At 35.5% G+C, this 22571-nt stretch overlaps 1 protein-coding gene across 4 annotated transcripts in view; it reads right to left on the bottom strand.

The window, feature by feature from the left end:
* DLG1 (discs large MAGUK scaffold protein 1) overlaps positions 1-22571 on the bottom strand; it is a 298658-nt gene that overhangs the window by 78480 nt on the left and 197607 nt on the right. For all 4 annotated transcript variants that reach the window (XM_024124264.3, XM_024124272.3, XM_055084660.1 and 1 more), the window contains 2 exons: positions 20072-20228; positions 4655-4757 (listed from right to left, as the gene is read on the bottom strand). In XM_024124264.3, coding sequence (XP_023980032.1) covers positions 4655-4757; positions 20072-20228 — 260 coding nt within the window. The remainder of the gene's footprint in view (positions 1-4654; positions 4758-20071; positions 20229-22571) is intronic.

The raw sequence follows: 22571 nt of genomic DNA, 5'->3' as shown, positions 1-22571 counted from the left end.
TTTTGGGTTTGTTTTTGTAGGTCTTTTTTCTTCCCTTCCTCTTTTGTTCTCTTGTGCTTTGGTGACCATCTTTAGTGCTGTGTTTGAGTTGCTTTTTCTTTTTTTGGTGTGTGTATATCTATTGTAGTTTTGGGGCTTGCTGTTCCCATGAGGTTTTGATTTAACAGTCTATATGTACAAGGCTTTTTTTTTTTTTTTTTAAAGTTGCTAGTCTCTTTCCTGCCTAGAGGAGTTCCTTTAGCATTTGTTGCAAAGCAGTCTGGTGGTGCTGAATTCTCTTAGCTTTTGCTTGTCTGTAAGGCTTTTGATTTCTCTGTCAAATATGAATGAGAACGGGGTACAGTATTCTTGGTTGTAGGTTGTAGGTTCTTCCCTTTCATCTCTTTAAATATATCATGCCACTTCCTTCTGGCTTGCAGAGTTTCTGCTGAGAAATCAGCTGATAACCTTATGGGAGTTCCCTTGTATGTTGTCATTTTTCCCTTGTTGCTTTCAATAATTTTTCATTGTCTTTACTTTTTGTCAATTTGATTACTACATGTCTCGGTGTATTTCTCCTTGGGTTTATCCTGCCTGGGACTCTCTGTGCTTCCTAGACTTGGTTGACTGTTTCCTTTCCCATGTTAGGGAAGTTTTCAGCTATTATTTCTTCAAATATTTTCTCAGGTCCTTTCTCTCTCTCTTCTCCTTCTGGGACCCCTATAATGCGAATGTTGGTGTGTTTAATGTTGTCCTTAGGCTGTCTTCATTTCTTTTCATTCTCTTTTCCTTATTCTGTTCCGCAGCAGTGATATTTCCACAATTCTGTCTTCCAGGTCACTTATCAGTTCTTCTGCCTCAGTTATTCTGCTATTGATTCCTTCTAGTGTGTTTTTCATTTCAGTTATTGTATCGTTCATTTGTTTGTTTGTTCTTTAGTTCTTCTAGGTCTTTGTTAAACATTTCTTTTATCTTCGTAATCTTTGCCTCCATTCTGGATCATCTTCACTATCATTATTCTGAATTCTTTTTCTGGAAGGCTGCCTATCTCCACTTCATTTAGTTGTTTTTCTGGGATTTTATCTTGTTCCTTCATCTGTGACATAATCCTCTGCCTTTTCATTTTGTTTAACTTCCTAGGATTGTGGTTTTCATTCTGCAGGCTGCAGGATTATAGTTCTTGCTTCTGCTGTCTGCCCTCTGGTGGATGAGGCTATCTAAGAGGCCTGTGCAAGCTTCCTGATGGGAGGGACTGGTGGTGGGTAGAAATGGGTCTTGCTCTGGTGGGCAAAGCCTTGCTCAGTAAAATTTTAATCCACTTGTCTGCTAACGGGTGGGGCTGTATTCCCTCCCTGTTGGTTGTTTGGCCTGAGGCAACCCAGCACTGGAGCCTACAGGCTGTTTGGTGGGGCTAATGGCGGCCTCAGGGAGGGCTCACGTCAATGAGTACTTACCAGAACTGCTGCTGCTAGTGCCCTTGTTCCCTTGGTGAGCCACAGCTGCCCCCTGCCCCTGCAGAAGACCCTCCAACACTAGCAGGGAGGTTTGGTTCAGTGTCCTATGGGGTCACTGCTCCTTTCCCTTGGGTCCTGGTGTGCACAAGACTTTGTGTGTGCCCTCCAAGAGTGGAGTTTCTGTTCTGCCCAGTCCTGTGGAAGTCCTGCACTCAAATCCTGCTGCCCTTCAAAGCCAGAATCCCTGGGGATTGCTAGTCCTGTAGCTGGACCCCCAGGCTGGGATGCTGACGTGGGGCTCAGAACCTTCACTCCAGTGGGAGAACTTCTGTGGTTTAATTGTTCTCCAGTTTGTGGTTCGCCCACCTGGCAGGTATGAGATTTGATTTTATCATGATTGTGTCCCCCATTCCCATCTCACTGAGGCTTCTCCTTTGTCTTTGGATGTGGGATATCTTTTTTGGTGGGTTCCAGTGCCTTCCCGTGAATGGTTGTTCAGCAGTTATTTTTTATTTCGGTGCTCTTGCGAGAGGAGGTGAGCACACATCCTTCTACTCTGCCATCTTAAACCAATACTCCAGAAGATTCTTTCTTGATAAAAATTAACTAGAATATGTCTGAATTTTGACCATTCTGAGTTAATTTTTTATCATGCTGTGTCTTTTCAATGTAAAGTTACTTCTTTTTAATCTATTAAGTTTTCTTGAATGAATTATAATTGCAAGTATTTATTCTTTTCTTTTAAAAAAATTTACTTTTTCCAGAAAGTCTAAGTATATCCTGTGTGTGTGTGTATATATATAAATATATATATGAGTATATCTATATATATATATAATATATAATTGCCTGTCTTTTCTCTCTAAACTTTAAAAATTCTCTTCGTTTCTATTTAATTTTACCTTTCCTATTGTATCCTTTATGTCCCCTATTGATTGTTCTGCAGTGTCTCTTTGCCTTTGTGTTCCAATTTAAGAAAATGGTTTGCTTTCTTCTTCTTTCCTAGGTAATGCTAGCTCAAAATTAAACTCTTCTGGTTGTTAAGCCATCTCTTCCTACAGGTCTTTACATATCTACTTTGTGGTCTTCTTTCAAAGAAGTGAATGCATAAATTGTTTAAGAACATTAAAATCAAAGTTTCGGGCTTCCCTGGTGGTGCAGTGGTTGCGCGTCCGCCTGCCGATGCAGGGGAACCGGGTTCGCGCCCCGGTCTGGGAGGATCCCACATGCCGCGGAGCGGCTGGGCCCGTGAGCCATGGCCGTTGGGCCTGCGCGTCCGGAGCCTGTGCTCCGCAGTGGGAGGGGCCGCGACGGTGAGAGGCCCGCGTAACGCAAAAAAAAAAAAAAAAAAATCAAAGTTTCATCTGATATGTGCCAATTTTTTTTGTGTGTGTGTAAATGCATGTTTGTGACAACTTTTATCTCTTGCTAAGCTTTGCTATTTGTTTCCATGTCTCCTTATTAATATCTTTGTATGAATGCCAGGCTAGTTCCTTTTAAATTGCTTATTACTGAATGAGTTGGCTGGACCAGAAAGTTTGGAGTACAGGGTGGGGATGGAAGCACAGGTTATTTTTACAGCCTTTAAAACCAAAAGACTGCCTTGATAGCATCAGATAATCTGACAGACTGTATCAACCAAATACTTCCTTTAAACAAAATCATATCAAGGATGGCTTCCGCTCTAGCTTGCTCACTCCAATTTCTATGTGGCCTGCCATAAACAAGGGATAATGTTTTTATACTTCAAAAACAAGCCCCCCACCTTTAGGAAGTACAATTTTCTGTCATATTCTACGTTCTGCTACCACTGAGCATTCTCAACATTCCATGCTTTTACTCTTCCCTTCTTTACATGTAGCTTTTGCCAGATCTTAACCTGCTTAAGCAGCCTTTGCCTGTACTTTGTTGTCCAGGTATTATACCTGTCTTCTTAGTTTTGTTTAATGTGAAGTGAAGCTGTATGGGTAGAAATATGTGTTTATTTTTTATTTTCCTTGTTGCTTTTGTGTGTTTTCTGGGGAGATCAAGGAGCAGATACTGACTTGCCCTTAAATCATATCTAAATAGTCTATATTCCTCATATACATATAAATAAGAGGCTTTCTATAATACTAAGCAAGCACTGATTATAATGTGTTTCTGTATAATATGCCTATTGGGCAAGAATGTGTTGGCCAGAAGATAAAAGCATGTGTAGTCCCACTGGTAGTTTTGTTTCTCACAAAAATTAATGAATTAGCATTCTGGCTTTATATATTAAGCCCTATTTGCTTGATTAATGTGATTTATTTGGAACTTACCCCTTACATAAATGAATTTATTCTTATTCAGTTACTGAACCTAGAATGCTGAGGTTTATAAGAAATATTATGAAATAGCAAGCAATGCCCAACATACTACTTTGATCAGGTAAAATACATATTAGGTTTTGTTACAGAAATAAATTCCACTCCAAGAAAAGAATAATACATGTAACATCTGCTAAATCATAGAATGATTCACCTGGCTCCTTTAGTCACATCATTCTTTCCTTCTTCACCTTTTTTATGAACATTAACTAGTATGCTATGTATTCTTTTGGGTGTTTAAGCTTTTTAAATTCCACTGAGGTTTTACTGAAGGGGTTAGGGTGATGTAAACTAGAATCTTATATATGTTTAATATGACCTCAAATTTTCCATTATCACCTTCTCCCAGTAGGAACTTGGTAAGGTCAAGTCCATGATACCTCACTATTTAGAAAAATATTATATCTCAAACTTGCATTCTTTCTCTTTAAGTAACAATAAAGGCTATTAGAAACATATCTTAAACCCCGTTATTAATAAATATAACCTAATTCAAAGATCAAGAAATACTGAGATAACCTAATTTTCTTTGGCAAAATTACTATCTTTGCTTTTCAACCACTGAGTTAGTCAAAGGTACACTTAAAAGTATGTGTTTGGTTAGATGACACACTTAAAAAGATAAACTCTTGAAAATTAATCCAAATAATAGAGAAATATTCAAAGAGTTGGCAGATACAAGTTCCTACATTCTATTAAAAACTCTTTGATCTGGGTAGTGAATTAAGTCCAAACTAAACAAATAACAGATTAATAAATCAGACAAAAATATAAAAAGAAAGTTAAGCTTGGGAAGTTAAACATTATTAAGAGGAAGACTTCTAAAAAAACTGAAGTAAAAAATAAATACAGACAACAAGAATTTATTACCTTCAGGTCGATATTGTGCAACAATTGTGACAGCTTGGCCAGCATTTTTTAAAGCAGCTGCTGCCTGCTCATGGCTGGCAGTTCTGAGGTCAACACTGTTTACCTGTAAATCAAACCACATAATAAATTTGAAAGAAAATCATCACACTGATTAGAAATCACAATAGCCTACTCTTTGAGCAGGCACAGGTTAAAAAAAATTACTTGCAATTACTTTATCACTAAAATATTTTCTTGTTCTGATTTACTAAAAATATGTTATACAGTAAAACAAAAATATATTGTATAGTCAATCAAAACAATTTTATTCACTTAAAATACTATGTTTACTGTCAAGTGAACAAATCCAAAACATTTTCCCCGAAGTTTTCCAGAAGGTTGTCTATCAATCTCTTGAGAAATGTACCTTAATTTGACAACTTGAAAAATCAACAAGTGTCATCATTTTGTACATTTCATTTCACCAGTAACTCTGGCAATGAGAGGGAAATTCATTTTGTTTACAGCATCCTTTCAACTCCTGCCACATTTTCACTATTACTCATCTCAGTTTCAATTCTCTTCCTTTCTTTCCCAAACTAAAGCTTCCATTCTTTTGGAGTAACAGGAAAGCAATTACTTTAAGTATTAAAATAGCTCAGATTTCACAGACTGACATTTAAATACAGTAAATGTTATTAAATGAGCAAGAAGACTTTTTTTGAACACAGGAACCTTCCTTGGGTAAAATAATTAATGAGGTGATCAATCCCACTCTAGAAGAATAGGCAACTTCATTCTTATTTCTGAAAGGCTGCCAGCACGTAGTATGCTGCAAGGTACACTATCATTAGAGATTGAACCTTTTCCACTACAAGAAAAACTTAATAGGACATTAATGTGAGCATTAAACTTAAATGTAATTAACTTTAAATATTTAAGTTGGCTTTTCCCCCTAAGAACCATGAATGAATAAAATACAGCAATGTTTGGGACCTTTACTGAATATTTTTGGAAAGAAGAACTGTCACACAATTTTAATATGACAGCCTGCTTCATTGACGTCTAATCTAAAACCTGTTAAAAATTACATACCAATTTTGGAAAATTTGACTATAGCCCAGAAATTCCTGGGATCATAAAATTTACATAAAAGAACATTTTAAATGTTTAATGCAAAACATTTAAAGACCTGATGTTTTACATTATCTGTAAAGGATATTACTATGTAACTAAGTTAAAATGTAGATACCTCTCGAATGAAAATCAAGATCCAAAAACCTTAATCTAAACAAGTGTAACATAATGTGGCTTTATTAGAGAATATCTCTAGCTTAGTATCTTATTAGAGAATAACTGAACACAATGTATAAATAGTTCTACATTGAACATAAAGAAAATCCTAATTTCTAGCAGAAAAAATTAGAGAAGAAATATAAAAGGTAGACAAACTTTCATAATTATTTTAGAGAAGATCACAATTTTTAATGAATTATTCCTGAGCATTGGATCCCTTTGCTACAGAAAAGATCTGAAAACAACCTACATAGATGCAAAGGAGAATAATTTAACAAGACTACAAATTAAAAATGTTCCTAAATAACAGCAAACATTTTAATGGAATACATTATCAAGGATATTCTAGAAGAAATCCTGGTACTGAGAAACATATCGTGTAAACAGACTGAGGGTCACTTTTTTATGGAGATACAATTTATATAAAATCTAAACTTTTAAAGTGTACAATTTAGTGTTTTTCAGTACATTCACAAGCATGTGCAACCATCACCATGCTTTAATTCCAAAACATTTTCATCAGCCCCCACCCCCCCAAAACCCACTACCCATTAGCATTAATTCCCCACCTTCCCTCTCCCCTTAGACCCTGGCAACCACTATTCTACTTTCTAACTCTAAGGATTTGTCTGTTCTGTACATTTTAAATAAAAGGAATATTACAATATGTGGCTATTTGTGTTTGGCTTCTTCACTTAGCTTGTTTTCATGGTTCATCCTTGTTTTAGCCTGTTTTAGTACTTTGTTACTTATTATGGTTGAATCATATACCCCATTGTATGGATATTCCATATTTTCTTTATCCACTTTGTTAAATTTATTCTTTTTCATACTACTATAAATAAAATTGTTTTCTTAATTTCACTTTCAGGTTGTTCAACTCTGGTATATAGAAACACAACTGTTTCTTGTATAGTGATTCTCTGTCCTGCAAACTTGCTGAGCTTGGTTATTATCTCTGATAGTTTTTTTGGATTTCCTAAGATTTTCTATATGTAAAATCATGGCATCTGCAAATAAGAGATAATTTTCCTTCTTCCTTTTTAATCTAGAAAGCTTTTATTTCTTTTTCTTGCCTAACTGCCCAATCTAGAAACTCCAGCACAATGTTGAATACAAGTGGCATGAGTGGACACCTCTGTCTTGTTCCTGATCTCAGAGGGAAAGCTTTCAGTGTTTCAGCATTTAGTGTGACATAAGTTATCAGTTTTTCATAAACATCCTTTATCAGGTTGAGGAAGTTCTCTACTATTCCTAATTTGTTTGGTGCTTTAATAATGCAAGCTGTTGGTTTCTGACAGGAGCTTTTTCTGTTGAGATGGTCATATGGCTTATATCCTTAACTCTATTAACATGGTGTTTTACTTTGGTTATCCCTGTGTTGAACCAACTATGCATTCCTTGGACAAATTCCACTTGGTTATGGGGTATAATCTTTTTAATGCTGGTGTACAATCTTTTTATGCTGCTGAATCCAGATGGCTATTTTGTTGAGGACTTCTACATATAAATTCATAAGGGATATTGTAGTTTTCTTTTCTTGTGATGTCTTTGTTTGGTTTTATATAAGAATAATATTGGCCTTGTAGAATGAGTTGGGAAGTATTCTTAACACCTATTCCCTTTTGGGGGAAGAGTTTGCGAATGGTGCCAATTCTGCTTTAAACGTTCTATAGATTGCACTAGTGAGGCCATCTGGTCCTGGGTTTTTTCCTTTGTGGGAAGTTTTGATTATCAATTCAATCTCCTTAATTGTTACAGGTCTACAGTTATAGTTTCCATTTCTTCTTGAGTCGGTTTCAAAAGTTTATGTCTTTCTACAAATTTATCAACAATTACACAATATGTATAACTATATATCACACATAACTATATATCACACATAATCTATATAACACATATATTATAAAATGTCCTTAGATTTTGAGAAACAATTTTTGTCCTAAAGTCTACTTTGTCTGATACTTATATAGACATTTTATGTGTTTCTTGGTTTCTGTTTGCATAGCATATTGTTTCCAACCTTTTACTTTCAACGAAGATTGAATCTAAAGTTTGTCTGTTGTAGAAAGTATATAATTTGATCTTTTTAAATCTACCTTGTCAATATGTCTTTTGGTTGGAGTATTTAACCCATTTACCTTCAATGTAATTTATTGAAAAAAAAGATTTATGCCATCCATTTTGCTATTTGTTTTCTTCACACCTTGTCTTTTTTGTTCCTCTATTCCTCCATTACTAACTTCTTCTGTAAAATAGGTATTTTCCACTGTACTATCTTAATACCCTTTAAAAAATTATATATATATTATATATATTTTGAGTTATTTCTTTAGTGGTTTCTCTAGATCATAATTAACATTTTATAACCATTTACTTTGAATTAACACCAACTTAGTTTCAATAGCATATAAAAACTCTGCTCTTATAATTCTGTGCCCTCTATACCCCCTGTGACACTACTGTCATATAAATTACATGTTTATACAGTGTGTGTGTGCTCATCGACACAGATTTAAAATTATTGCTTTATTTAGTTGTTGTTTGAATTATGAAGGAGAAAAAAAGTTACAAACAAAAAATGCACTTATGCTGTTTTACATTTACCTATATAGTTGCTTTTAACAGTGCTCTTTATTTCTTCATATGGATTTGGGCTACTCTCTAAAGTCCTTTCTTTTTAGTCTGAGGGATTCTCTTTAGTACTCCTTGTAGGGCAGGTTTACTGTCTATAAGAGAAGTTAAGGAGATTAATAACTTCCTTAGCTTTTGTTTACCTGGGACTCGGATTTGTCCTTCGTTTCTGAAGGATAGTTTGACTGGGCATAGAAACCTTGGACAATGGCTTTTTTCTTTCAGAACTGCCTTCTGGCCTCCATGATTTCTGACAAGAAATCAACTGTTAATCCTACTGAGGATTCCCTGTAATCAGTGATTTCTCTTTGCTTTCAGGATTCTCCCTTTGTCTTTTGATATTTATGATTTATCTGTGGTGTGGATCTCTTCAAGTTTACTCTACTTGTAGTTCACTGAGCTTCTCAGATGTGTACAATGTTTTACATTAAATTTGGGAAGTTTTTTGCCATTATTTATTCAAATATTCTTTCTGCCTCTTTCTCTCTCTCTTGTCATTCTGACTTCATTATACATACATTGGTACACTTGATGGTATCCCCACAGGTCTTTGAGCCTCTGACAATTTTTCTTAATTCTTTTTTCTTTCTGTTCTTCAGCCTGGGTAGTCTTAACAGACATACCTCCCAGTTGGCGGATTTTTTTCTTTTGCCAGGTCAAATCTGCTGTTGAACTCATCTAAAGAATTTTTTTTTTCATTTCAGTTATTGTACTTTACAACACCAGAATTTCTGTTTGTTTCTTTTTCACAAAAGAAATCTCTTTATTGACATACTCTACTTGGTGTGATATTGTTCCTATACTTTCCTTACATTCTTTAGACATGGTTTCCTTTAGTTCTTAGAATGTATTTAAAATATCTGATTTAAAATCTTTGTCTAGTAGTATAGTGTTGGGCTTCCTTGCAGACAGTTTCTACTGATTGCTTTTCCCCATGTATATTTTCTTGTTTTGCTGCATGTCTCAATTTTTTGTTGAAAACCAGACATTTAAAATAATATAAAGTAGCAATTCTGGGTATAAGATCTGTCCTCCTACCCAGAGCTTGATATTACTGCTGTTTGTTATAGTAGTTGTTTGGTGACTTTTCTGAATTCTGTAAGGTTTGTATTCTTTGTTGTACGTGCCAGTGAAGTATCTGTCTGATTAGCAGAGTGGTCAGTTAATGACTGGACAGAGATTTCATTAAATGTGTGCATGTTGGGTAATGCCTTCAGCAATCAGCTAGGCAATTGATAATTCTGCCTTAATCTTCACTTCTTTCTTGCACAGAGTCTCATGGTAAGCCAGAGGTGAGAGTTTAGGGCCTTTTCAGGTCTTTCCTGAGCAAGCACACAGTCCTAGACCATGCATGTGTCCTCCTAGATTCCAAAGTATAAGAGCTTTTCAAAGGTCCTATGGAGATTTCACTCCCTAGCTTTTCCTTTTAAGTTTTTGATTAGTCTACTGTTTGCCCCAACTGTTACCAATGTCTCACGCAGCCATAATATGCCTGTAATTGTTTTGGCAATTACCCCAGGGGAAAAGGCTTTTGCACTGGTGGAGCTTTGAATCAGGTCAAATACGGAGAATCTTTCAAATAGGATGTTCCAAGAACCTACCAGACAGGTCAAATTATGAAAGTTCTTTGGAAAAGAAGCTCTGAACGTTCTACCACCATTTTGCTGTCTCTAGTGGCTGTTGGGCCACTGGTTCTCACTGAAAAGGTGGGCTATTTTTCAAGGCTAATGTGGTGATAGAGAGCCAGGGATGGGACTTAGGCAAATTAAAACTCCACAAAGCTCATTCTTACAGAGATTCAGCAATTTTTTTTTGAGTAAACACTTCCTGAATGGCTGTCAGTCTTTGGTTAATTTCCAGAGTTCTGAAAAAGTTTATTCTAAAAACAATTTTGGCCACTTTTCTCATAGTTTTTATGAAGGAGAGAATTTCTGTTGAAGTCTCTTGGGTCACTTTCCATGTTTCTAAATTTTCACGGAATAACAACTATATCCTGCCCTATGCTTGGCATTACTGGAAATAACAGTAGTATTTCCATTTATACCATAGTGAAAAATGCACTGTTCAACATCTGTACAATAATAAATCTTGACTTCAAAAGCTTCTTTCTTCAACAAAATTAAATATATCAAAGGGAATATTTTATAAAAATTATTATTTATTTCCTTGCCTTCCCAAATATTTATGCTTTTCTCAGTAATGTGGGTTATCATTAAGAACATCAATAACAGGGATGTCTTTAGAACAGTGGTTCACAAGGTTTGGTCCCAGCAGCAGCAACATCAATATCTCATGGAAACTTGTAAGAAATATAAATTTTCAGATCCTATCCAAGTCATACTGAATCAGAAACTTTGGGGATGGAATCTAGGAATCTGTTTTTTAATAAGGCCTTGAGGTTATCCTGATACAAGCTGAAGACTGAAAATAGCTAAATTTTGTGTAAAAAGATACTTAAATAAGTGTTTCTGGGTTTTATTTTAGTTTTGAATATCTTTTCTCATGTTTTTCTCTTGTTCCTAAGGTCTTTCCTATTGCTTCTCAGGGTTATTTCCCTAGGGTATTTCCCTAGAGCAGCTTAGCAACCATTAAAATATTTAAAATTATGGATGCATACTGCCAAACAGAAGGCTGAATTTAACTTACAGTAACATTAGGGCAAGCAACTGGTTGGGAGAGTCTGGGACTTTCAGTGCTAAAACTTAGCCTAAAGGGATTTCCAGACATGGGGCTTTCAGTGCTAAAATTGGGAAAGTTCTGGGTGAACCACATTGTGTTCGTCAGACTAACATATTCTAGCAGTGTGACAGTAACCCACATAAAGAGTTCCCACATGGACAATTTAAAAAACATATATTTTTGAGTTTTTCACACATACCTCTCAGCCAACTGAGAATTTATTTTGACACAAGGTGTGAAGTGAGGCTCTAAGCTAATTTTATTCCGCTAAGCAAGTAGCTAATTTCTCCAACATTTATTTTTTAAAAACTCATTCCTTATTACTAATTTGCCCTTATACTGTAAATTATTTTTAAAACTTAAATTACAGTATAACTTACAAGCAATAAAATGTACAAATTTAAACAGTTCAGTTGGAAGGATTTTTGACAACTGTATATGCCCATGAAACTACAACCCCAAACATACCTTTCCCATCAACCAACCCAGAAATCTCCATTATGCCTCTTTATAATACGACAATTAGCGGCAACCACGTTCTGACTTATCAATACAAATTAGTGTTGTCTGTACATGATTATAATTAGAATCATATAGTATGTATTTTTGTGGTGTGTTCTGTTTTACACAACACGATGTGTTTTAGTGTCATCCATACTGTTTGAGTTTTATTATGGATAGGCTATTATGAACATTCTTGTTATAGTGTAAACATAAGATTTCTTGGATAAAATCTGGGTGATAAGGTTAGGTGTATGTATAATTTCTTTAAAACTTCCCCAAAAGTTCTTGTAGTGGTTGTGTAGTTTTACATGCTCACCAGTAAAGAATAAGAGTTATAACTGCTCCACATCCTCTCTAATGTTTGCTGTCATCATTATTTTTTCTTTAGCCATTCAACTGGATAGGATATGGTATTTCACTATGGCTTTAAACATGTTTTTACTTACGCATAATTTACATTCAATAGAGTAATATTTTTTAGTTTACAGGTAAGAGTGTTAACAACCGCGTATGTTGTATAGCCACAATCAAGATGTAAAAAAGTGACATTGCTCCCACCAAAATTCCTCTAACCCTGTTTTGTTTATTCATTGTGTTTTTTGCATTGCCCTGATGCCTAACGTTAAGTAAATTTTCATGTTTATAAGCCACTGATACACCTTGTTTTGTGAAATATCTGTTTAAGTCTTTTGCTCATTTATTTATTTATTAGTATTATTATTTTGGCTGCGTTGGGTCTTCATTGCTGCATGCGGGCTTTCTCTAGTTGCAGCGAGTAGGGGTTACTCTTTGTTGCTGTGCGTGGCCTTCTCATTGCGATGGCTTCTCTTGTTGCAGAGCACAGGCTCCAGCTGCGTGGGCTTCAGTAGTTGCAGCACGCTGGCTCAGTAGTTGCGACACGCGGGCCCTAGAGGCCACGGGCTTCATAGTTGCGGTGTGTGGGCTCTAGGGCACGTGGGCTTCAGTAGTTGTGGTTCACAGGCTACAGAGCACAGGATCAGTAGTTGTGGTGCATGGGCTTAGTTGCTTTGCGGCATGTGGGATCTTCCCAGACCAGGGATTGAACCCGTGTCCCCTGCACTGGCAGGTGGATTCTTAACCACTGTGCCACAAGGGAATTCCCCTCATTTTTATAAATTTATTTATTTGTTTATTTATGGCTGCACTGGGTCTTCACTGCTGCGCACGGGCTTTCTCTAGCTGCAGCGAGCGGGGGCTACTCTCTGTTGTGCACAGTTTTCTCACTGCAGTGGCTTCTCTTGCTGTGGAGCATGGGCTCTAGGGTGCGGGCTTCAGTAGTTGTGGCACGTGGGCTCAAGGGCACAGGCTCAGTAGTTGTGGCACATGGGCTTCGTTGCTCCTCGGCATGTGGGATCTTCCTGGACCAGGGCTCAAACCCATGTCCCCTGCATTGGCAGGCGGATTCTTAACCACTGCACCACCAGGGAAATCTCCCCTCATATTTAAACTGAGTTACTCATCTTTCACTGCTGCTTTGTGGGAGATGTTTATATATTCTGGATATAAGTTTTTTGTGAGATATATGTACTGAGAATATTTTTTCCCCATTGTACAGCTTGCCTATTTGGTTTCTTAATGGTACATTTTTTTATGGTTAGTGTTTAACATATCTTGTCCAAGAAACTGTCGTCTACCTCAGGGTTGCAAAGATATCCTTCTATGTTTTCTTCCAGGAGGATTATGGTTCTGGGCTTCACATTTAGATTTATAAGATTTATAATCATCTAGAGTTAATTTTTATATCTGGAGTAAGACTGAGTTGAAATTTGTATTTTTCCATAAAAATATCCAGCTGTTTCAGCATCATTTATTAAAAAGACTTTCCTTTCACCACTGGAGTGACTTGATCCCTTGGTACCATTTAAGAAATCTTTGACTAATCCAAGTTCACTAAGATTTTCTTGTATGTTTTTTTCTAGAAGTTTAGTTCTACAATCCATTTCAAGTTAATTTTTATAGATGATGAGTGGTAAGGCTAAAGCTATTTTCTTCCTTCTTTTCTCTACTTATTCTACCAGTTATAGAAGAGGGTGTTTAAATCCCCAACTCTGTAGATTTGTCCATTTCTCTCTTTAGTTCTGGGAATTTTTGCTTTATGTGCTTTGAAAGGATTACTAGGTACATGCACAATGAGGGCTGTTATGTTTTCTTGAAGAAATGATGCTTTCATTATTATAAAATCTCTCATTAATAACACCATTTGCCTTGAAGTCTATTTTGTCTCATATGAATATAGTCACACCATCTTTCATATGTTGTTTATATAGCATAATTTCTTCTACTCTTTTACTTACAACATATGAATCTTTAAAGTGAATTTCTGATAAAGGGTCTATATTTGGGTCTTGGTTTTTTTGAGCCAAGCTGACAATTTCTGCATCTTAATTAAAGTGCTAACTATAATGTAGATATTAATATAGTTGCATTTTAACCTCACACCTTGGCACTGCTTTTTTCTACCTTGTCTTTTCTTCCTTTCCTACCTTTGTTTGGAAGAAGCATGAATTTTTTCATATTTCATTTTATTTCCTGTATTGACTTACAAAAACTATACCCTTTTGGGGTATTTTTAGTGTTTCCTCTAGAGATTATAACATGCAAGTATAAATTATCACAGGCTACTTTCAATTAATTTTATACCACTTCTCAAACTATATAAGAACCATCCTCCCCCTTTCTATTTGTGCTTTGGTGGCCTTATATCTTACTTCTACATATGCCATAACTCACACAATACGAAGCAGTTATTTTGTTTTAAAGAGCCAATCATCTTATAATGAAACATGTAAAATTATTTTCTAAAAATGTACCTTTTATACTTATCCAGGTATTTACCCCTTCTGTTATTCTTATTTCCTGTCTGCAGATTTAGGTTCCATCTGATATAATTTCTCTTTAACCAGAACAATTTCTTCTAGTATTTCTTGTAGGTCTGTCAAGAACAAATTCTCTAAGATACTGTCTGTTTGAAAATGTCTTTATTTCAACTTCATTTCTGATGACTAATTACAGGAGATATAGGATTCTAGGTTGAAGGTTTTTTCTTTCACCACTTTAAAGATACTGTTCCATTCCTTTATGTCTTCTAATATTTCCAGTGAGAATCCAGCTGTTATTTGTACTATTCTTATATATGTAATGTGTTTCTATGTTTACTTTTAACATGTGCTCTTTAGCATAGCTTTCTAGCACTTTACAATGTATCTAGGTCTGGTTTCCTTTGCATGTATTCTGCCTCGGCTTTGCTGTGCTTCACAGATCTGTGGGTTGATATCTTTTATCAGTTTTTGAAAGTTTTTTGTCATTATGTCTTCAAAGATTCTGTCTCCTCTTTATTGTCTGACATCTCCTCTTTATTTCCATAGATCTTGGATGCTCTGGTCTACTTTTTTCCCTGATTTTCCCCCCACCCCTCCTGATTTACATTTCAGTTTGGAAATTTTCTTTGACCTATGCTCAAGTTCACTGATTCTTTCCTCATCATATTCCAGTGTGCTGTTATGCCTTTCAGACAAAATTTTCACTTGTGATAGTTAAAAAAAAATTTTCTAGCAATTCCATGTGACTCATTTTTCATATGTTCTATATCTTTGCTGAAATTCTCCCATCTTATCATCCATATTGTCTACCTTTACTCCTATATCCTTTAGTATTTTTATCATCATCATTTTATCTTATTTTAAAATACCTGTTTGATAAATCCAACATCTGAGCTTTTTCTCAAGTTACTTATATTAACTCTTTTATCTTGACAACCAGCTTTTCTTTCTTTTTTGCATGTTTTGTAATTTTTAATTATAAAGTAGACACTTTGGATAAAATAACAGTAGAGGTTGAAATAAAAAATAAATAATATTTAATTTCAGAATTGGGAATAACCCTTGTGCCAGGCCACTAGAGTGGGGCAGCTGTATCTATATGATCTATAGTTGAGCTGCTACTGGATTGTGTTGTAGCTTTAAGTTTAGTTTCAAATGTTTTGAGAGCAGAATTAAGTCTTTTCTTTCTGAGGCGCTTAGGCTATGAGCACTGGTAAAATTCCCTTTACTGGTGTAAAGATCTCATCTCATCACACACACACACACACACACACACACACACACACACACACACACACACACACACACACCTTTATAACCCTACTGCCAGCTTCTGAAGTTGCTGGTGAGTTTTTTTTGCTCTCTAGACCTGTCCCAGGCTTGCTGTTTCTTGGAGGTATCTCTGTCCACACTGCCTCAGAGGGCTTTTTCTCAGCTTTCTTGCCCCACTCTCATCCCTGAGCAGCTCAGAGTTCACAGTTGCTGAGATTAGTTTTCACAGATCTTCTGCTCAAGGTCCCCTACTTACTGGCAGGTGCCTTGTATGTTGGGATGCTCTGTATGACTCAGTAATAATTTTTTCTTAATTCTGTGTTGTTTCACAACGTTTGGTTTACAAGCTCTGAGGTCTCAGTGAAGACCCATGGAAAAGAGTTGGCAGGTAGGTACAGACTTGCTCTGCGGCTTCGCAGAATTTTTTATCAGTTTCCCCAGTCCACTGAGGCCATTACATGTTGGGGTAAAGTTTGGCTGGTTCCTCGCTAACCCCGTCTAACCCTTCTCTTTCTCCCACCGCTCTTCCAAGGAGCAGCTGCCATGGGTGTCTTCTCTTCTATGTAGGGCTAGTTACTATCTGGAAGTTACTTTACTTAGGTCACTTTGAGTCCTCAGGTCTCTGATGAGTTTAGTTTTTCTAAACTTATCCAGATGGTTTTGGTTGTTATGGTAAGGGTGATGGTCTCTTAAGGCCCTCAACATTCTAGCACTGTAACTAAGGTGTATTTCTGCTTTACAAATCCGTTCCAATAATCATTATCTTTGGGTAGTACTATGCTATTTTACTTGCTGTAGCCTGAAGCATATGGGTACAATTTCCATTTACTTGCACTGCATATTAATAATTTCCTTTATTTTCTAAAATTGTAGTACTATAATCCTTAACAAAGTACCATAGCCTATTTGAAGACTAAATTCCCAAGATTTTCATTCAAATATCAGCTAGTTATACCAATATCTCAGAACAGCTAAAACCAGAAAGAACTCTACTTCTTTTTTTTTTTTTTTTTGTTGGTACGCAGGCCTCTCACTGTTGTGGCCTCTCCCGTTGCGGAGGACAGGCTCCGGACACACAGGCTCAGTGGCCATGGCTCACGGGCCCAGCCACTCCGCGGCATGTGGGATCTTCCTGGACCGGGGCACGAACCCGTGTCCCCTGCATTGGCAGGTGGACTCTCAACCACTGCGCCACCAGGGAAGCCCAAAGAGTTTATTTTATTTTTATTTTTTTGCGGTACACGAGAACTCTACTTCTTTTGTAAATGATTAGCCACCTTCTTTCTGTCTCGGACTCAGTCTATCTTGAATTATAAAGGATCCTCAAAAAGATAGGCTGCAGGAATATGATATGTCTAAGTATGTGCGGGGAAGGATCAGGTGGCAAGAGGGACTGCAATCTGAAAACTGCAATAAAAGATCCAATTTTTGGAATGCTTTTCCTATCATGTTCCAGACACATATATCTTCAGTTTGAAGAGTACTTTCTGATTTTCTTTACTTTATATTGAAAAAATGATTTAAAATAGTTATCAATACTGAATAGCATTGCTGACCCAGGATATAGGTTTTATCCCTATATCTCAGATCCTAAAATTTCAGAAAGTGTTACTTAAATTTTTAATTAAAAACAAAACAACATAGCATAATATAGTGGTTAAGGTAAATCCTGGCTATACCGCTTATTAGGTTTTATTAGCTACTATGAGCAAATCAACCTCTAAACTTCAGTTTTCTCAATGGAAAAATGGTGATAAGAATGATGCTCCCAAGACTATCACAATCGACATAAGATATTTTTCAAAGAATTCCACTCCCCAATTCAGGCAGCACTGAATACCCACATGTGAAGTACATAAAGTACTACTGACATTAAGTTCACAATGAAAAATTTAGAACACAGGAAAACAATGTACTGTAAGTCACCATAAAGTAACATGTATTAGATACCTACAAACTTCAGAAAATAGAACTATTATTTATAGAATACAGGCTTATTTCATTTTACTGTGCTTCACATTATTGTACTTTGCAGGTATTACATTTCTTACAAATTGAAGGTTTGTGGCAACCCTGCTTTGAGCAAGTCTATTGGTGCCATTTTTCCAACAGCATGTGCTCACTTCGTGTCTCTGTCACATTTTAATAATTCTTGCAATATTTCAAACTCTCCACCAGCAAAAAGATTATGACTTTCTGTAGGCTCAGATGATGGTTAGCATTTTTTAGCAATAAAGCATTTTTTAAATTAAGGTATGGACGTTGTTTTTTAAGATATAATGCTAATCTAATAGACTACAACATAGTATAAGTTTTACATGTACTGGGAAACCAAAATATTTGTTTGACTTGCTTTATTGTAATATCTGCTTTTTGGTGGTGGTCTGGAACTGAACCTGCAATATCTTCGAGGTATGCCTGTATAAGATAAATAGGTTTAAAAGAAAAACCTAAAAGAACATAAGAAACTTTAATCAAGACTCCCCCAAAACCACCAAGGAAGATTTGAAAAAGAATTAGAAAAGAACTTCTAGAAAGAAAATGGTACTTTGAAATGAAAGTTAGTTTTAGCCTAAAGATATTAGATACAGATGAAGAAAATTTATGAGCTAGAAAACAGATCTGACTAAAATTAAGTACAAGGAGATAGAGTTGATAAATATGAAATGGGGATTAAAAGACATGGAGAATAGAATGGTAATGTCCTCTCATAGGAGTTCAAGAAGGATGGAATACACACAATGTGGGAAAGGCAAAATTTAAAAAGATAATGGCTAAGATTCCAGAATTGATGAGACAGGACTCCTCTGATTCAGCAAGCATAACGAATTCCAGATAGAATAAATAAAATGCTAGACACAGACACATTTTAGTAAAACTGCAGTGTACCAACGACTAAGAGACTTAAGAGCAATCAGTGAAAAAAAGAAATCACCTACAAACAACAAAGAGTGATCTTTTTTGTTAAACAGCAACAAAAGAAGACAGATAGTATAAAGTAATATGTTCATAGTATTGAGAGACAACACTTGTCAACATAGAGTTCTAGACTAAATTTATAAGTGAGGGTAAATTAAAAACAGTTCCAGGTAAACGCTACAAGTATTTACCATCAAGAAATCACTGTTGAAAGAACAATCTAAGAGCTCCCGCTAAGGTGCATTTGGATATTTGAGGGGCATTTTTGCTTTATGAAATAACTAAGGAGTTCTACTAGCATGAGGATGGCAGCTAGAAAAGCTAAATTTTCTACAGTGATCAAGATAGTCCTATACTACGAATCCAGTCCCAACGCTGTTAGTGACTTGCTGAGAAACACATAAGAAAGAAGTGAGATACAAGAAAGGATGATGAACAAAAAATTGTAGAACATTTGGATTAGCTGTTAAAAAACAAAAAGAAAAATGACTAAGTTTGAGGGATATAAAAATGAAATAGAAGTAAAATACTAGAAACAGCCCCATTATAATTAAGGTTTCCCCAAATCTGAGTCATTCGGGAGAACAGCTGAATTACTGATAAAGTTTTAGTCTAAAATTGTATGGGTAATAGCCACATAAGTGTAGACACAAACTGAAAGTAAAAAATGGAGAAAAGATGAGGCAAATATCAAGCAAAAAAGTCAGCATAGTCACAGTAATATCAGGCATTATAGCTTCTAGGGTAAAAACCATTATTACAGGTAAAGAGGATCATTGCCTAATGGTAAAAAATTTCAACTCACCAGGAAGGAATGCTGATTCTAAACTTAGATGCACCTAGTAACATGGTTTCGAAGATATAAGGAAAAAAATTGCTGCCAGGACAAACTGTTAAACCCACCATTCAGATAAACTTAAAAAGTCTCCTTTAATAACAGATAAGGCGATAACAGATTGAAGTATAAAGAAGATATGAACTATGCAAGTAACCAGGATGAGTTAACAGACATACAGAAAACCTTGCAGTCAACAAATAGAGAATACATACTTTCTTCAAGCACATTCATAAAGACTGACCTCTTATAAGTAAGTCAAATACCAAAAGAAAATCTATCATACAGAACATGTTCCCGGTCAACACTGTAATTCTACAATTAAGTTGTAAAATGTTAGAAGAAGATAGCCAAAGTATCTCCCATAACTTTAGAATATAAAAAACAATTTTGTTTAATAATTAACAGGTCATAGTTAGTTAAAATAATAAAAACATTATTTTGATTAACATATCCTACCGATATAATACGATCTCCTTTCCTGAGCTCTCCACTAAGATCAGCAGGTCCGCCAGCCAAAATAAAGGAAATAAATATTCCTTCTCCATCTTCACCTCCTACAATGTTGAAACCAAGGCCTGTTGAACCACGATGAAGAACAACTTTTCTAGGTTCCCTGAAAATAAAAAAAATATTGAATACCTTAAAACATATAGAGAACTTGACTTTCTATCAATGAGAATTCCCTACTGATAAATCATATTTCCATATTATAAAAAAAATCAAATGAAATTTAAAAGTTTTCTAAACTCTGGGGTAAAGAGATTCTTTCCAAGCCTAGAAATTAAAAGAAAAAAATCCTAATTTTAAATAGAAGCTAAAAATCCTTGTTAACAAACAAACATAAAACTAAAATAAAAAGGAGAAAACGACGTGAAAATTAAAAAATAATGATATAAAGAGCCTACTCAAAAAATAATACTCATGAGAAGCTGATGTTGCACACACTTTACTGCCTAAGAAGCAGTCACTGTCTCTACTTCTTACATGTTGTAAAAGGCAGATATCCCTTTGTCTTAGAGAAGGTAGGCAGGCCCCCTTTCTGCTCTCAAACGGATGAATCATGAATAACCTATGCCAGTCACTGCAATTTCACTCCCGTTTGCTAAGGTGAGGCTATGAACTTATTCTGGTCTCTAAGAAATAACAGGAAATGTTACTGTCACTTCCCAAAGAAAGACTTTAACAAGGACAAAGCATATTCTGTCCCAATACAAAGTGTGCTCCCCTCCTTATTCCAAATCACTCCCACACAAAAGAATGAACTATAAAATTCTGTTACTGGTTTGGACATATTACAATCATGAAGATAAACAGCAGAATCCCAGAGATACCATGGACCTAGTTTTGCTACACAAATGTTAGAAATGCCCATCTCTAGACTTTCTATATAAAGTAATTAAATATCTATTTCTTAAGTCACATCCCTCCAATTCATCTACCTATCTCTGCTTTTCATCCATTCTAAGATGCATCTCTTTTGTTCCCTCCAACTCCCAATTTAAAATCTCTGAAATCAGAATACATCTTACCACTAATAACGTTTCACATTTGCTGCCATTTATACATAATTGTGTGAAAACCATTTACATCTTCCGGTAAGACCATGAAAATTCCAAGAGTTGACTGTTTTAGATATGATGAATCATAGAATATCATTTGAGATTAGAATGTATCATATTTGGTAAATATTTTAAAAATTTAATCTGCTTTTTCTAAAACACTGCAGAAAGCTTTTGGTAACAAAAGGGCTTAACAGAAGTAAATATTTCTAAAAACTGAATTTTAGGGATCCTTCCATATAATGTGGAATTAATCTTCTTAAATATTTGTCTGCTCAAAACTTAAAGCGGTGCTTTCTAGTCATACATAGGTATTCATCATTAATCAGCTTTGTCAGTTCACTTACAGGATTAACAAAATTATACTGAATATTTTCTTGTCAAAAAGAGCAAAATTCAACAATGTTGTTTAGGAAATATATACATAAACACCTATATGGAAGAAAAAAGGGAATAATAAATCCAAAATTCAGGAAAGGAGTTAACTTGGTGGGGCAATGTAGGAGAAGCAGGGTAGGATCAGGGGCACAAGACAGGTTTCACTATACTGGTCTTATTTCCTTGTTAGATTGTGGACTCATGGTTTAGGGTTCCTATAATACATTAAAACATAGGTATGAATTATAATTTTGCATTAGCAAATAATAATTTAAAAATACCCTGCTGAAATCCAAGAGTATTTCCAGAGGAAAATAAATTGATTTTTCACATAACATAAGCACTTGAAGAGATGCTCAACATCATTAGGCACTAGGGAAATGCATCAACATCACAATGAGATACGTCTCACCTACAACAATGGCTATAAAACAAAACAAAAGAGAAAAAACAAATGTTGCTGAAGATGTGGAGAAACTGGAATCCATACTGATGGTGGGAATGTAAAATGGGGTGGCTGCTACAGAAAACAGGTGGTTCCTCATGAACCTAAACATAGTTACCATATGACCCAGTACTTCCACTTCTAGGTATCTATCTAAAGGAACTAAAAGCAGGTATGCAAGCAGATGTGTGCATGCCAGTGTTTATCACAGCATTATTCACAATACCCAAAAGGTGGAAACAACCCAAGTGTCCATCAACAGATGAATGGATAAACAAAATGTGGTACATACATATAATGAAATGTTATTCAGCCATAACCAGAAATGAAGTTCTAATACATGCTACAACATGTATGAATCTTGAAAACATCATTATGCTATGTGAAAGAAGCCAGATACAAAAGGTTAAGTATTGTAAGATTCCACTATATGAACAATTTAGAATATGCAAATTCAGAGGACAAAATGTAGATTAGAAGTTACCAGGAGCTGGGAGAACAGGGAAATGTGGAATTACTGCATAATGGTTATAGAGTTTGTCTGAGGTGATGAAAAGGGTTTGTTTCTTTTCTT

Source organism: Physeter macrocephalus, chromosome 1 (genome assembly GCF_002837175.3).
Source record: "Physeter macrocephalus isolate SW-GA chromosome 1, ASM283717v5, whole genome shotgun sequence".
In the NCBI taxonomy this organism is placed as follows: domain Eukaryota; kingdom Metazoa; phylum Chordata; class Mammalia; order Artiodactyla; family Physeteridae; genus Physeter; species Physeter macrocephalus.
The sequence above is the reverse complement of the archived record's forward strand: the minus strand, read 5'-3'. Positions and strand labels throughout refer to the sequence as shown.